At 32.0% G+C, this 17,847-nt stretch overlaps 1 protein-coding gene across 10 annotated transcripts in view; it reads right to left on the bottom strand.

Moving 5' to 3' along the window:
- Positions 1-17,847, bottom strand: part of LOC108906464 (kinesin light chain) — a 31,351-nt gene that overhangs the window by 13,396 nt on the left and 108 nt on the right. For 6 of the 10 annotated variants that reach the window (XM_018709730.1, XM_018709728.2, XM_018709725.2 and 3 more), the window contains exons 2-3: positions 11,452-11,729; positions 8,546-8,762 (exon numbers count right to left, since the gene is read on the bottom strand). In XM_018709730.1, coding sequence (XP_018565246.1) covers positions 8,546-8,762; positions 11,452-11,480 — 246 coding nt within the window. In that variant the 5' untranslated portion in view covers positions 11,481-11,729. Of the gene's footprint in view, positions 1-8,545; positions 8,763-11,451; positions 11,730-15,809; positions 15,958-17,847 lie in introns of those variants that run through there. The other 4 variants (XM_018709723.2, XM_018709722.2, XM_018709724.2 and 1 more) reach the window with 4 other exon arrangements.

A 17,847-nucleotide genomic window follows, 5' to 3' on the forward strand; every position in this document is an offset into this window, starting at 1 on the left:
AAAAGAAAAAAAATTACACCAATTATTTTTTTTTCTATTTGTAATAATACACTTACTAAACAATGCTATATAATCTAAACTTCTCTTTAAAGTGCGTTTCAACATATACATTTTTTTTTTTGGTTAGAAGTGTGTATTTCATGGTTCCCTTCTGCTTTAAGGCACATAGCCTTAGCCTTGAACGGAGAAAAAAATCTCATAGTGCGAATGTCAATAGGAATCAAAAGTCAAAACGCATAGAATTTCTCAGTATTTTTATTAGATCGATTTTCCACCTTATGTACTTTGGACACAAGTGCCAAAAAAATGTCTTCTTTGTCATAAATATTGCGATATTCGGGCAATATTAGAAATATTTAAGTTTCAAACCCCAAACTAAAAGAATTATAGATTTACATTTTCAAATTTATAGAACAATATTTTGAATTAAAATAGGAAATTATATTATTGACTTTTGTAGTAATTAATAAATTAAAATTATATCAATGTTACTGAGCATGCGCAATAAAGATAATTTCATGTAAGCGAAGTAGCCTCGCAACAGGGGATACCATTCAAGAAAAGTTTGGTTCTAGTTAGGAGTACGTCTATAATAAACCACTTGAAGAAAAAAAACACTCGATAAACAGACTGACAGCAAAGCACCAAGAAAACCAATAAAAAATAATTGGTAGACCTAGAAAATGTAAAGATTAACCAAAAGAAGAGAAAATACGCTAATGATGACAGCGATGATATATCAACAAGATCTCACCTGCGTATGAGGCTATTCTTCCCGATCATGCGCATTAGGAATAACATGGCTAATGTTAAATTTTTACTTTATTTAATTTTAAGAACATTATTTTATATCGCTTTTTGTAAGTTTTAAGCGCATTAGCGTATCTATTTTACGAAACACGTGTTGGCTGTTCTTAAATACTTCTAAAAGTAAGTTAATTTGAAATTGTTCATTTCTACAGTATCTAAATAGTAAATAGTAAATAAGGATCAGATTCGATCTGTACAATTTCAACTATGACAATTTGTTGCGGGTTGCCTAAATATGTGACGTCACATTAAAAGAGTCTATTATTGGCTGAACTGGTGACGTCACGTAAACTTTAGCCAATAACGTGACAATTATTGGTAGACCGATAGGCCATAAACCATATATCAGATATTTGAACTAACTAAAGTCGCGCCTATCGAATTCCTTTGACGTTTTCTTACAGCGCGCGTACCGTATATTAACTTAAATTTAAAAAAATATAGTAAACCAAATTTTATTGTGTAAGTGCATTGTACTTCCAATTTTAAAAGAAAATGTTAACCTAATAATCTATTTTTAAGTTTTAACAATGTTATAAAACGCCTTCTTTTTTTTTGTAAACTTCGTAGATCAAATCGGAAACGGGGGCCTATTAATACAATTATGCAGCCGCCTATAGACAGTCGACAGTGAGGATTTACAGCTGACTGAGCCGCGAAAGAATGTTAATAAACCGTACCGTAATATACACTTTCCACAACATAGCAGTAGATAGGTAATCAAGGTGAAACATTTATTAGACCAGTTTTAATTTAATCGCCGAGCGTATCCGTGAGGGAGCTAATCTGGGGCCAGAAATAACACCCATAAAGCCTGCAGTAGAAAATCAATAGATTGACGTCACACCGTTTCAAAACTGCTGCCACGATATATCACCTAATCAGGGGTCACCTTATAGTCCAGGAGTTAGCTGAAAAGGATCACAGAATTTTTAAAAACTGATATTTCTATAGATTTCGAGGTGTTCTTTCCAAATATTTCTCTTGAAATAAAAAAAAAATGACAACTTGTAAGATTTCCTGGTTCCCAGAATCCTAGAAAGCTTTCCACCAAACCCTATTACGTCACATTATTCCTAAACTGTTGTTGTAATTTGTGTGTCAAAAATATTGCGGGTTAAAGCAGAATACATTTGGAAAATTTATATTTTTGGAACTAATATTCATATGTGACTGGTAGTTTTATAGACTTAAAATAATTATTGTATACGAAAACAAATATCCACATAAGCGTTTGTTAATGTAAAATACCGCGTTAAACAAGTTTCAGTCCAAAATAAGAAAAGACCATGACAGAAGAAAATTTCTCGAATGGTCGTCAGTAATTCAACAACGTACTGTGTGGCATAATGAAATTAAATATTGTAAGCGTTAGTCATTTCGTTATACAAACAGCAGCAGCTGTAGCAATGATTCGTTAATTTGACGGACGGATCCTTGAATTTTTTTGACTCAACAATTTGGGTTAAACATTGAAACCAGAACATATGGTGCGAGAAGAGGATAAGTCACAACATGTAAATTGTTCTAGAAAATAACTTTCTTCTTAGTATTTTTTTTGTCATTTTGTCGTTTTTTAGTATACGATATTACACATACTTATTTCTCACAAAAATAATAATATTTACAACAAACAAATGGCCAAAACAAATACCGAGTGCAAAAAACCAATGAATATGTGTCAATCTGCCAATAGAAGTACCTAGTATTTACCATCGAGATCTAGATGACCGAAGTGATTTGTTTTTGCAAAATTGAACTGCTCCTATGACGTCACACGTTCCCTTTATAGAGAGATCCTACGCCTATGGTAACGCAATAGTACTCCATTAAACTATCGACTATAAGACTTCTGCGAACCCACACGTATCCAAAAATCCATCTAATCTCCGAAGGAATAAATAGAAAACAATTTCCGTAACGATCTGTCCGTAGAAATTATAGACCACGTCCAAAGCAGTCATAAACTGAAATAGCGTGTAAATGCCATCACGCAAGCATGTAACTATGTACAAAACGCCACCGCAGAGTAGAGCGATGCAATTTCCATGTCGAAGAAATTCGTTTTGACCTTTGAAGCGGCGCCATCGCTACTCCAAGTTTTGCTGAATCGACACGATCGTACAACATCGTAAGAAACGCCAAAATAATGGTCGTGCACTAATTTAAATTTTGTAAATATATATGGTGCACGATCTATCATCTGATATGCAAATTTAAACTATACGCCACTACACCATTCGATATTTTCGTCAATTCGAAAAAATAACCAAATCCGTACCGCGTAAACGCTGTAAATACTGAACACCCTGTTGCATATTATTTTCGTGAGAGGAATACGTCCTTAAAAATGTGATATAGTTTTGAAACACCCTGTATATATGATAATATTCAATACGGACGAGGAAAACGTTTGTTCATTTTTGATACGTCTATTGTCTAACACCCTGTTTAACTCTAAGTCTGTATAAGTATCAATTAGGAAATTGTACCTACCAAAATGGCAAAAGCCAAGCGAAAAAATCAAGATATTATTTTCTTTGACAATAAAAGTTACTTAATAAGAATATTTTTGACGAAAATTGTCCACGCCACTGGTTCGACAAACTTAATTTTTTTGTTTTAATTTTCCACCTGAAATGGCAAATAGAATGGGATCTTCCCTAACTGCATTCAGATCAGACGTAAGATGGTGCACTGTACTAGTCGCTCTTCCTGCTCTTTGGAACAGCGGGAGAGGGGCACCACCAGCAGTATACTTTCATTGATCGCGAAGGTCGGGGGACGACCGATATGAGTCATACCCTTTTGCCAACTCATAACGTGGCCTCTCCGGACGAGGTCTTCTTGCTGCTTGCCACAGTATGCCCAGAAATATCGTAACAAATTTATATTACACATTTACATTCGAGATTTGAGTTCACAGTTACTTAACATATCTGGGATGTGGGTAGACGGAAGACAAACGGCAATTATTTTTACCATACTTAGAATAGAACGCCCGCCACATCATATCTAATTATAAATTTAAATCACTATTTAAAAGTATATGGAGCGGAACCGACAATTAATTGACAAACAGCGTGCATGTAAATTTTTTAATAGCAAAAACATCAGATATAAAGGATATTAGCGTAGCTTATAAATTCAATGGGAATATGACATACGAGGTTTTAATTTTTAAAATGGTTTTAATATAAGTTATCTGGAACCATGTGGGCCATTCAATTTGAAAAAAAAGTTTTCAACTCGTAAGATTGTTACATGTAGGTCTCAACATTTCCGAGTCTGAACAACGTACACTGTTTCCTGACAGATGAGAAGATAGAGTAATTTATGTCAAAACGAACTGTGAAAACTGCAGGTGTCTAACTCTTACGATTTAGACGCTATCTAGCCTCATTTAGAGAACTGAAATCGTGATTTTTTTCAAAAACAACTCTCAAAAACGGTAAGTTTTAAACACCATGTACATTTAATAAACTCTACCTAATATTAACCAAGAAATTGAAAAACGCAATAATATACAGGGTATCCCATTTAAAATAACAAAGTTATGTGGCGCTCACGCGAAATGAAACACTAAAAATATTTTCTTTACATGGCCCGTATAATTCCAGACACATTTTATTAAAACCATTTTTTATAAATGTTACAGTTACAGAGTTACAGAAGAATTCCTCTTAGGTGGAACAGTCTGTATATAGAAAATATCACGATTTGTAATAATTTATTTAGGAATATGATCAGCTAAACTATTTTCAGATTTTGCCAAAACTTGTAGAGCGTATTCCATTATTTAATAATGATTACATATTTTATTAGGATGCAACTTTATCTAGTGGAAACAAATCTTCCGTGATTTTTTTCCTTTAGATTCCAAGGAAGATGCCAAAATAAATTATATTTTGTTACAACATACTGCAATATGTAGTTCCAAGTATTTTCATTTTCTAACTTAAATGTCAACCAACCCTTTGATTAAAAAATAATTAACTACAACCCAAACCCTTTATCGGAAATGAATTTCGAATAAACTCCCCTCGAAAGCAATTTGCAATTAGAACGGTTGACAAGAAATAATACATCATTGCGAAAGTATACAAGGATGTCATTAAAATAAAAAAAAAATTGGTGGCACTACAACTTGAAACAAAGGAAAGGTGGCTTTGAGGAAGTTATTTATTTTACCGGGTCTAGATTTAATACAATCCTCGACGGCGGAAAAGGATAGTCCTGGAAAGCTTCTAAAACAGCATAAATGATAAGATCAGTATTGGCAAAGGTGAGGCAAACAGGGTTTTAAATTAAATTATCTAAAGAGATACAAAGATCTACCCCTCAAAAGTAGAGAAATTCCGATACCATCCTTTTAAGCGATACTGTTGGCAAGGTCCAAAGAAGCTAAATTCAAGAAACTTGAGGACTTTTAAATATAGGTAAGCTGGTCTAAATCGTAAAAACATACTTTATATTTATATAAATTTAGCAGGAGGATTAACTTTAATTAAATTAGAAAGCCTTAAAAATTCAATCATCCATAACTGACGATTGCAACAGAAAATTGAAATCCATTTTTCTCTAATACAATGCGTTTTAATTGATGCAACAAGTGTACTTTTTTAAATTGAGGATTCATAAAACATCTCCCTTTATAATAAAATAGGAATTTTCACGTAACACTCTACTCCCCCTACCTTATTCTTTTTGGACCTTCAATCTATAAAAACAACCGAATGTTGCAATTCGGAGATAAGTATAAACCAAACATGTTTTTTTTTTAATAGAACACACTGTATATTTGTCACTTTTTGGAATCCTCTATTTTTTTTAAACACTGATAAATATCATATACCTATTTGCTTTAACAATTTGCACAATGTTTTCGTTTATTTACTAACTGACCGCAAGCAGACGAAGTCAAGATTGTCATTACCATATTATTATATTTAAATATTAAAAAAAAAAACATACTATAAAAAGTGTTTTATAATAACCCCATTGTATTCTAGACAAAGACATATTTTTAATACGTTTTTCTTATGTAGGGGTGATTTATCATCCACAAGAAAATAAGAAATCCTAATTTGATGTTCATGTAGTTCTTTGTGTGACCGATTTATTGAAAGATAAAGAAAACAAAGAACGTTCTAATAATTTATAAGACCTAAGAAAGACACTAAATGAAGTTAATACCATCAATGAGGTGGATAATAGGGAGTTATAAAGAAAAATTGCCTGGTATATATAAAATATAATTACGGTATTACAAAACGCCTTTTATATTGAAACCTTTTTCTTAATAAACAATTTAAAGATTGGTTTAGTAAAAAAACATAACTACGCACTGGTTCCATGGCAATCTTGATTATGAGATGGGCAGAAGCAGCAAATAAACCAAAATATTGTACAAACTAACGAAGCACATATAACATTACTGTAATCAAAAAACAAAGGCAAAGGCAAATGCAAAAAACAACAAAACTATATACAGGGTGTTCCATTAAAAAAATAAAACTTTGGTTTATACCTTTGAAATGAAATTTTCATTTTTTAAAAGCGGTCTTTACTATTTTTTTTTCTGGATAGAAAGGCAAAAAAATATTGTCATATAAATATCCTTGTACAAAAAATCGCTGCCTGGTTTGTGAAAATGTACGTTATTTGTCGGCTGCCCGCTGATAAACTTGAAATCATTTTCAGAGCGCACACCTTCCACCGACGGGGATGTCATCCGAAGAGCTAAGTTTAGAGGCTGTTAATTTTAGTGGGGGGATTACTGAAACGCGAGCCTTGAACCCAAAACTGGATCCTGAACTGGACCGAATGCCGGCTGAAAATATTTGCTAAACAATTTGAAACGTTCCGCGGCACAGCGACATTTCTTGTTTTTCACGGTCAAAATAAACATAGCGGACTTGGGAGCAGCAGCCGGTTGAAGAAATTAATAACATGATACCATTTATGAATCTACCGACACTGAAAATCATTAATTTAAAATTTAGTGTTACACTTGAACTTGCTCAAACTCATATGATACCATTTCTGTCTGATAATTTATTTAGTATTTTTGTTCACTGGATTATAAAAGCCCCTTTTTTTTTCTTGGAAGAATTTCACGTTTCGGCTCCTCACAAACTTTTTTCGGACTACGCCACTGTCTCCAGCAAACATAATCTTGACATTATAAGACTCTCATATACTCAAATGATTTTTTACACAAAAAAAAATAATGGAATGTTTCCAACTCGTTCCCTAGATCCATTTGATATTCCCTGTCCTAGATTCCGTATTCCAAATATTTTGAAGCTGTCTCTATGTATTATTCCGTCTGACCTTTTCCATAAAAGATGATTGATAATCCCAACCATTTTATTCGGCATTTCAACAAAAATATCGAGAGGCGTGGCAAAAATGAAATTTTCCACAACAAAAATTTCAGAAACAAAAGCACTAGGCCCTTGGATCAAATCCACAGTATATTTAGAAATTCTTGCTTTATTTATGTCATAGAATTAATCTTACTACGCTGTATATAGGTAGTACATACATTTTTCCGTAAATATACAGATAGATTTTTAATTTATGACACTATATCGGTATCAAAGACGTTCATGTTTTTGTTTTACCCTACTTTTTGGGTGATAAGTAATAAATATCAATCCAACAAGTGAAGTGCAATAAAAATGTAATGCATCTACGTATATTCTATTTACTTTTAATTGTATAATAAAAGGTAATGATATTCGAAAAACTAATAAACCAAAAAAGGGATTTTCTAAATAATCAATCTAACTAAACATTTAAGAAATAACTCCCTAGAACTGGAAAAAATCACAAACTATTGACACTGTGATTGTACTCAGGCATACAAAAGTATAGATTTTTCGGACTCTTGTGACGTCATTGAAAAGCACGTTTGATGCTGCACTGAGTGTGTTATTTGTTTAGTGACTCGTTTTTCCTTGAGAAGTAGTAAATACATTATCAATTTTTCCTTTGCCATAACTTCCCGATTAACCCATATTTCCGCATGAGCTACTATCCTGTCAAACAACCGAGAACCTCCCCTTCTCTCCTATTTATAATCAATAGATAAGCCTGGCGTGTTCATGACATAAAAAGTCTGCAGCTAATATGTAAGTTACGCTGAATATTTTTTCACTGATTCAATAACAGATTTAACCCCATTGATTGTGACTGCTGATTAACACGGAACATTTTTTAAACAGTGCTATAGTATGTAAATTACACTGAAAATGTCTGTGAGGTACTTTTGCAGTGAGTTAATACATAATTTTCTGTTTCAGCGTTGGGTTATCAAGTTGACGTATATCACAATTTATTATTTTCACGAACGGTGTTTTTCTCTTAAGTGCAAGAAATATTCGAAGTTCATAAACACGGCAAAAATCAAGACTATCTAGATTTGATGTACATATGTTTCAAAGTTTCCGACGCATTGTCTAAAAAAATTTCCTATTAAAAAATCAGGTGTATTTATTTTAAGTTTTACTATTTTATACAATTACAGATCTTATATTTCAAAATTAGCAACAATCGTTTTGCCCCAAAATAATAGGCGACTTCATCAATCCAGTGACCAATCACATTTTATTGAAATGAACTGACGAATGCATGGAACCACGTTTCACGATGCAAACCCCTGAGCCCCCGCTACCTCGGCGCCTTATTCAAACACCGAAGTGTCAAACTGTAGTTACTGATCCCTTACCTGCGCTTCTCCAAGACCCAACTCGATCATCTCGGCACTCTGCTGCACCAGGCCCGCCCTCTCGGTGACGACCGGGTCGGGGGCCTCGTGCAGCCCGTGGAGGATGCCGGCGTGCTCGGCCCGGAGGGCATCTAACCCCTGGGCAACGGTCTTGACGGCGGCTACGATCTCCTCTTGGGTCATTGCGGTCATCTTGCCTAAGCTTTCTATCTTTTTGCTGGAAAACAACAAAATAAAACGAGATTAAGGAGAACCCAATTAAAATATATTCTTTTCGACAAGTTGGACAATCCAAAGCAAACGCAACACCTCTTTTACGTAAATAGTAACGGACACTGACTATTTATTATTACTTCAACTTAAAAGGAAGTCATCGTACAAGTTTATCTAGGCGTTTTTCTAAATATGGACTGTTTTTATCCCCTACCTCTTAATTTTACAAACAAAAATAAATTGTAACAGCGATACCAAAAATAAATAAATAAATAATGTTATGAAGCGTGTGTTACTCCGATTAAATTACCTCCAGCAACCTTCTAGTGTCAATGAACATTTTATAAAAAAATGTCTGGATAGACGAATGGTATAAATTACCTGCAATATCTTGTCAGATTATACATTATATATATTTACAGAAAACACTAAATGCTGTTTCGTTTTTCCTATAATGGCGACCAACCTGTACTTTACAAGCCACAGTAAAATGGCTCTAAAGGACTGCGTCATACTTTTTGAGTTGTGTAAAATTAAAAATTTAACAATGTGAAATAACAATCATTAATTGCTAGGATGTTATTATAGGAGGAAAGTTAAAATAAAAAATTGTTTCCAATCAGTGATTATTTTTAAAATAATTAAAAGGAGATGATGTGAGTAGTGACCAGTGTCATGCAAAACCAAACAGTTTTTTACATTATCTGGCAAACGAAAGTTAAATCATTTTCAAATAGACCACGGTCGATAATTTTTGAACCCAAAAAAAATTATAGTAGGATGAAACCCATTGGAAAAGAAAGAGAATATAACAGAAATTAAAGGAAAAATAATTTACGGGCGATCTGAGGTCGGGAAGGGGAAGAGGGTGAGTTTTTAAGGGTAAAAAACGGTTTATCTTGATTTCCGGAAAAACTACAAGTCTTATGGAAAAAAGTTAAATAGCAAAGTTGTAGGTAATAAAAAGATCTACAACTTTTGTATTTACACTTTTTTCACATAACCTCAAAATTTATGTGAAAAATTCAAATAACCAAGTTTTTGGTTTTTTATTTTTATCTTTTACAAAAAAATTTTTTTTTCACGAAATTTGGTGAAAACTTACCTATTTATGTCCCAAACACGCTGTAATTTTTTTGATTTGAAATATTTATTTTTTCACCTTATTTTTACTTAATATCGAAAAAGCACCCTAATTTTCAATCGAAAATTCTCACGTCAAAATATCTGCTTTTTTAAAAACGTCGGTGGGCTTTTTCTTCGTTGAAATCTCTACTTTCTGATGGTGTAAAAAAATATATACATTACTATGGTAAGTTTTCTCAGGAAATGCAAAGAAACGAAAGAAGATTCTACAACTTTCTCAAAATATTGTAGATGTCTTATTAAATATTAACTTTATTAACTTATTTGGTTGTTAATTATAATAGTATATTTCGACTTGTAATTTTTTTGTTTATCAATGTAACATGGAATCTTACGTTTTTCGAGTAATTAAAGTGTAAATTTTAATAAATAGCTCAAAATTGTACATAATGATTAGAAAAAAAATTTCGGATTCTAGTTCGTTTCTTTGCATTTCCTGAGAAAACTTACCATAGTAATGTATACATTTTTTTACACCATAAGAAAGTAGAGATTTCAACGAAGAAAAAGCCCACCGACGTTTTTAAAAAAGCAGATATTTTGACGTGAGAATTTTCGACTGAAAATTAGGGTGCTTTTTCGATATTAAGGTAAAAGTAAGGTGAAAAAAATAAATATTTCAAATCAAAAAAATTACAGCGTCTTTGGGACATAAATAGGTAAGTTTTCACCAAATTTCGTGAAAAAATTTTTTTTTGTAAAAGAAAAATAAAAAACCAAAAACTTGGTTATTTGAATTTTTCACATAAATTTTGAGGTTATGTGAAAAAGTGTAAAATACAAAAGTTGTAGATCTTTCTATTACCTACAACTTTGCCATTTAATTTTTTTCCATCAGACTTGTAGTTTTTCCGCAAATCAAGATAAACCATTTTTTACCCTTAAAAACTCACCCCCTTCCCCTTCCCGACCTCAGATCGCCCATAAATTAATTATTTTTCCTTTCATTTCTGTTATATTCTCTTCCTTTTCCAATGGGTTTCATCCTACTATAATTTTTTTTCACTTTTTACCATTTTTGAAGGCTTAAGCACTGGTCTAAAACGTATTAAAAGAGCTTAAATTACAGACACGAAAAAGCAAACCATAAGGAAAAAAACGATAAATAAAAGTTATTCACACAAACAAATGCAATAAAGCTAATTTGACACAGTATTTGGATAAATACTATTAAGATGTATTTCTGTCAAACAATTAGACCACCTATTCTAAAGAAAGGATAACAGTTTAAGGTTGCACCGCAAAATAAATCATAATAACACAACACATAACAATATGCCTGTATTTTAATAGTTACTATTTATAAGCTTCGCCTACACAACACCTGACCCCTAACAACATTTTTTTGACGGTTTCCTCAACGTTCACATAAAAAAAATTAACACCTTTATTGTTATTAATGGCAAGAATAAACTTTTCGGTAAATTAGTAACGCTTAGCACTGTGTAAATAAGAATAGTTGAAGAAAAAAACAAACAGTAAACCAAAGAGTAAAAAAAAACAAAAAGCATAAACAAAACAGAAACAAATAAAATAAAATGACTTACATCCTATACGCGTTGATGGTTTTAGACATGTTTCTCCTGAATAAATCCAAAAATGAGCACTGTTACCATTACCACAAGAACGTTTTGAGCGTCTACGAGTATAAAAATTATATATGAAGTACTTTAATTCTTAGCTAGTATAAGGCGTTATCACGAAATCACGGACGTTGCAAAAATATACAGTATCTCTTATTTAAATCGCTCGCATCGAAGCCCAGAAGCGCGGATAATTGTTTATGTATAATTTTGTTATTACTCTATAAATACTTTATTGTTATCTGCAACAAAAGAAAAAATATTTCAATATACACTATTCAATTCCCCAATTTTGCTTGATTAAAACACCTATTTCGTATACTAGTAACATATAGTCGTACATAAATTGTAAAAAAACATTTTTTCAAACTGTTTTCACTGAACTATCAGAAAAAATAACGCACTGCTACAAGTACCAAACACAATATCTTTGTTTAACTGGGTTATCCTGACGACTGTAAAGATGTTTACATTTCTGCAGGCTTGATAAGCTAAAAATGTCCCGTTCCCAATCTTTCCATGTTATAATCTTTCGAAATTACAGTACCTAGACAAGTTGTATCTATAAGAAAACAAAAACCTTATAGACAGCAAATGTATGTTTTGATCAAAGATGTTTTATCTATTTTGAGCGATACTCATTCATAAATCGCGAGATTGTTATGGTACTGAAGGCATTATAAATATTTCTATTATTTCTTTCTAAATCAAATTTCTGATTACTATGTCCTTGGTATGTACTTATTGTGGTAAGCATAATACTTATGTACCCATTTAATCAGCATCAGCATTTTCAATTCCACTTCATGCGTTTATATGCTTGTAACGAGACATTTGTCAAACACCTACAAATGGTGTTAAATTATCAGTTGATAATGATAATGAAAAAAGAGACATAAGCAAGGACAAAAGCAAAACACTTATGTGTATTTTCCAATAAAGATATAATAAATTTTTAAAAAGAAATCGAGAAATATTCAATATTCCTCTATTAAAGAGAAAGCTTTGTGTCTACAGTTCGAATTGAAAAAAATTCACTTCTTAAAACTGTAACTGATTTTCAATAGAAAAAAAAAACAGCAGCATTCGTGAGGCATTAGTAGAGTCAAATTTTGCTATGTCCCTTAAAAAAAATATAAAAGTAATTACTAGCTCCAACAGGAGACGAAACCTTGAACAAATTCAATTTTTTTTATTATAAATTCAATTACCAATCCAGATAAGCCACTACATCAGAAACAAATTGTCACGGATTATAAATCTGGCATGAAATATCCTTACAGGAAGAAATCTAGATTATAATCGACTTCAAACCTAAAAAGAAGCGGACAGTGACTTGCAACAATCACTAATTGTTGCTCATCAACATTTTTCCAAAAAATATCCATGTCATTTTTTATAAATGTCCTAATCGTTTACGGTTACTTTCTCGATTGATTATATTTAACTGATGTCTATCTCAGTAACTTTCAGTAAGAGAATGGATATAAATTCAATATTACAGTAAATAACCACTATTTTCTTGCATATATTAAACATTTGGTAACGCAGAGGTTCAGACAGAAATTTATAGTGTAGAAGTACAGAAGCCGTTTATAAGTATACAGATAGGCATCACAACATTAAAAAATTACGACACAAAGTTGGTAAAGAATTCGTCGTATTGCCCTCATGTTAATGAGGAACGGAAACATTTCCATAATTAAAATGATTCAGTCAAGCTACATTGTTTCATAACTGCCTTTTGTAGTCTACCAAAGTCTAGTCACCTACCAAATATATTTTCAGTTTCCAGTTCTTATGAAAATTATTTAAATCAATATTTCTTATCGAGTTAGTATCGACGCTACTTCCAACTCGGGCATAATTGCGTATAATTTTTTTTATGTAACCACTACAAAATGTTGTCTGGAATACTACTACTACCAGACGAATGCTGAAAATGCTACAGAAGAGGTAAGATTACCCTGTGAATAGCCACGCGATACAACCGGGCATGCAAATTTCAACCGGGGGCAACCCGATACATACTTGGATATCAATTTCCAATGCGGTCTTTCAGAGTTTCAGATTTTATCGATAAAAAGCCGCAGCGAAAACATCACATTACAGCCCATTCTGGAATGTGTTCGATAATGGATACTATGGGACGGGCGAACAGAACACAGTCCGCTAATATTTGCAAGTCAGCGGGAAGGGTAACGGGACACCAAAACGACAGATTTCTTTGTAATCGGCTTTGAAAAGAAAAATAAAAGATCTCGTTTCAGAAGTATCCATTTCTCCTTTCTCACCTCTTTCTTGGTCGTTATAATGTGGATGAGTAATAAGAGAATTATTCGTCAAATACGGGCAAACGATTCGACATCTGCCAATTATAGAAAACAAAAAGAAATTGAATACAACAACTACAGGGTGTCCCACCGGGAACCGCGTCGATCGATATCTAGGAAAGTACTGCCCCTAAAAATTTGAAAGTCATTTTAATTGTTTTGGAGTGTTTCTGGTCATGGACAATTTGACAACGGGTCTGATACGAGAAAATGTCCAAAACATAGAAAACTGCAAATATCTGTAAAAGTAGTAACGGCAACCCTAACAATGGCTTGAAAGGAAATTTCAATATGCATACGACAGAGTAAAAAAATACAGGGTGTTCCATTTAAGTTAACAAAGTTATAGCTTTTTGAAGTTATCAAAATGTAACAGCAAAAATGAAACACCTAGTACTAAATGTTTCAACTTGTCGGTATACCATAATGTAGTGTTACCCTTTAAGCCCTTTACAGGTACCAAAAATCCACTTGATATCACGCTCCTGAAAAGAGTTACTGGCATCTCCACGGACCCTTGCATCTGCCAAATTTTTTCTTTAAATATTAATATCTCAAATTCTATAACTCCTAGATATACGAAATATTTAATAAAGTGACCCTCAAATTTCACATAGACTCCCATTTAAAATAACGAAGTTGATGTCGACTTCCGATATAACCGGAAGTTCTGGAGAAATTTTCAAATTTTTCGGAGCAGTACTTTCCTAGATATCGATCGACGCAGTTCCCAGTGGTACACCCTGTATACAACAGTTCTAAAGACAATATTTTAAAAAATCATAAAACTGCAAAATTCAGTTTACCCTGTAAGTGTAGGAACATATTCCTAGTGTAATCAGTTGAAAAAAGAATTTTATAGGACGAAAAAAAAAGGATTTAAAATGCTACACAGTATTGCTATTGATTTTCGAGAATTAAAGAAAACAACCTTTAAATGTAGACGCAACCTTCACATCAACTTTACTATTTTATACATTGTACTTAACAAGACAGATTAAAATTTATAACGAAAAATATAACACATCTAATAATTTCAGAGAATGTATCAACTGCAAATTATAAATTGAATAATAATTAAAAAAAAAGCCTCTCCAGTGAGATAATTATACAAAATGTCTCTCAAAACTTCCCAGTTTTATTAATGTGGTCAGTGTATTAAAATTGAAAATATTATCAGATTCTACTCAACAGAAACAGATGTGTATTTAAAATGTCTTTTTTGTCTCTTTTTGTTAATGACTTTTTTAATTACATCAAAGGTTAAATCACTACAAAAGAAAATTGTACTATAAAATTAGATAAAATAGAATTTATTGATCGACAATTTTAGTTTCCGTTAAACAAGATATTGTGTTTGGTAAAAATTCCGACTCCAAAGTATCTTATGGAAAGATTTGAAATCTAAGAACCAACATAGTTTAAAGTCTATAGTTATTACAAATGTTACTTTCTTCAGAAACTGCAATAGTCTAGTCTAGGTACAATAAATGACAATATCTTGATGCATGACCTCCCAATTTACCAACCGATATAAAAAGAAAAGTTATAGAAAGGCAATACTGAAAGTATCTTGAAACTACCATATAAAGTAGCTATAAATAGTTATCTTATTTTTATACATAGTAGTAATATGTTGTGTAATAATAAAATAATGAAAAACTGTTCTACTACGTTTATTATCGAGAAAAAAATCAATAAAACAACTACTTATTTAAGTTAAAAAACACATATGAAGAGAAGTCATAGTATGAATCTTTACAATTGTAAATATTTTTTTTTTACTGGGGACTTTAGATTCTTTTAACAATTACGTAGAAATGTCACCAATTGGTTACATTGCGTAGTATTAATAAAAGCATAAATATATAGAATTTCCTTAATGGTTCAATTTATCCATTCGTTATTAGATTAAGATTAAGAAATATAGAACCCCTGTTTTCTTAAGATCTTCACAGGTCCCTGTACACATAATATTCAAATCTTTACCAAGCAAAAATTCCGGGATCATGAACAGTAACTAAAATATTTTTATACATCAAAATGCAACACATACATCTTAAAGCACGCGAAATTTCTCAGTACGATATTTTTTTAAATAAACCGCTAATAAGGAAAACCGACACTACTAATAAGTTACATTTTCGGGTGTGCCTTTCTAACGATATACACAGACGTCTACTGGCGCCCGAGCGACCGCAGTTGATTCACTGCGTCGCGACGACGCGCATGCGCCCGTCCGAAATCAAGGTAATAGGGGAAATGCTGGCGTTCTTATGGTTTTTTTATTTTTATTGCCACGCGACGTACCGGGGGTATCCGATATGTCGGCTTGATATCCCTTTTTATTGATCAGCGAGGAGTCGCGGGCAATGACAATATTGCCTCATATTTTGTTATAATTGCATTTAGGTAGGTACTTATTATAGCAAAAGTTACGAAAAAGATCACAATCGCAATGATGCAGTAATAATTACCTCGTAGATGATTTCATTCCTTTTTGTCCTGTGTACCTATATCTTAAGAGATCCTGATAAGTACATTCAAATTGGCACAGTGCAGGAGGTCAGCAGATATAGTTAAATTTTATTTATGGTTTAAACTTACTTCAATATGGTTTAAACTTACTTCTAGTCATGAAATAACACCAATAAAATACAATAGCAAATAATGTTGTCTAGGCAAAGGAACAATACTGTTCTTTGGTTTTTATTGTTGTGTTTCCTACACAAACTACCGAAAGATAAATAAAAATTATAAATTATCTATCGTTGACATATGCAGATAGTATAGTATTTTGAATTCAACAAAATACTCATGTAACTTACTGTAAATCACCTACAATTCTTCTGGTTTCTCATGTTGCCAAATAAGTGCTTTAGATTTTTAAATGCCAGCTATCAATCTTACAAATTTTCTTCAGAAAAATTTCAAAAACCTATTCCCATTTCATAATTTCTAAAAAAAAAACTGTAGTCTCCATATCGATGAGTTTATCTCTTACTGCTCACTTATCTATTATCTATTTATTTTAGGATTTACTTAACTGTTTCAATCATTTTTCTTATTAGTTCAAAATACAGTACATTACCTAGGTATATTCCTATTCCAGCTTTCATACTTGCTTGGGCTTATGCTTATATTTTATTATAGTAAATATTATACTTCCAGATAATTTATGGTGCGTAGTTATAGGTTCTAACTTTTCAAATCAAAATTCCTTTGACGCCAGGGTATAATAATTCCTATATAGAGACATAATAGGATGCTAATGTGACACTAATGTTGGTACAAACTACAAATACTACAATTCTCCATTCTCAAAACAAGATTACATTAGAAAAACACTATATACAAAGTTTACCAAGTTATTTTTCAAAATATTTCATATCTAAGAACACACACATTCTTATTTGGGTAAAAGTAGGTAAGTGTTACCAAAAACAATATATTTTTAAAATCTACACCTTCAAGTAATCGACCAACATGTAACTGTAAGGTTCTCTTTTCAATTTGTTACAAATTCGGTAGCAGAATTTTCAATTCTCTCCGTGCAATAATTAACGAAATCGTGTTCAGCCACCGTTAAAAGAAATTATAAAAAGTTGAAAAGGAACATAGGTAATTAACAATTTCAAGCGGTTTCCTTTAAAATGTTACTTCATCATCAATGTTATTAAGAGTTATTCATACATAGGCAGAGAATCAGATGCATAACTTTTAGATAAAAAGTTTACTAATGAACAATTTTCGTTTTTTTGTTTACCTAAGTGAGTAACGTTTAGGACTCGGTAAACCTAGTTGTTCAGTAAACCATAACAAAACTGGACAAAACCATGTAATACTAAGAAATGGCTAGATTGACTATAAAAATTAATAATATTTATCCAAGAAAGAATAGAAATGACTAATATCGCCTACAATGAGTAAATCTCGGCACAACCACTTGATGTTTTTGGAATAGAAACAAAGAAATTTATACTAAATACACTATCTTACACAAAACAAAATGTTCTACAAGAAACGT

Source organism: Anoplophora glabripennis, unplaced genomic scaffold (genome assembly GCF_000390285.2).
Source record: "Anoplophora glabripennis isolate ALB-LARVAE unplaced genomic scaffold, Agla_2.0 scaffold47, whole genome shotgun sequence".
Classification (NCBI taxonomy): domain Eukaryota; kingdom Metazoa; phylum Arthropoda; class Insecta; order Coleoptera; family Cerambycidae; genus Anoplophora; species Anoplophora glabripennis.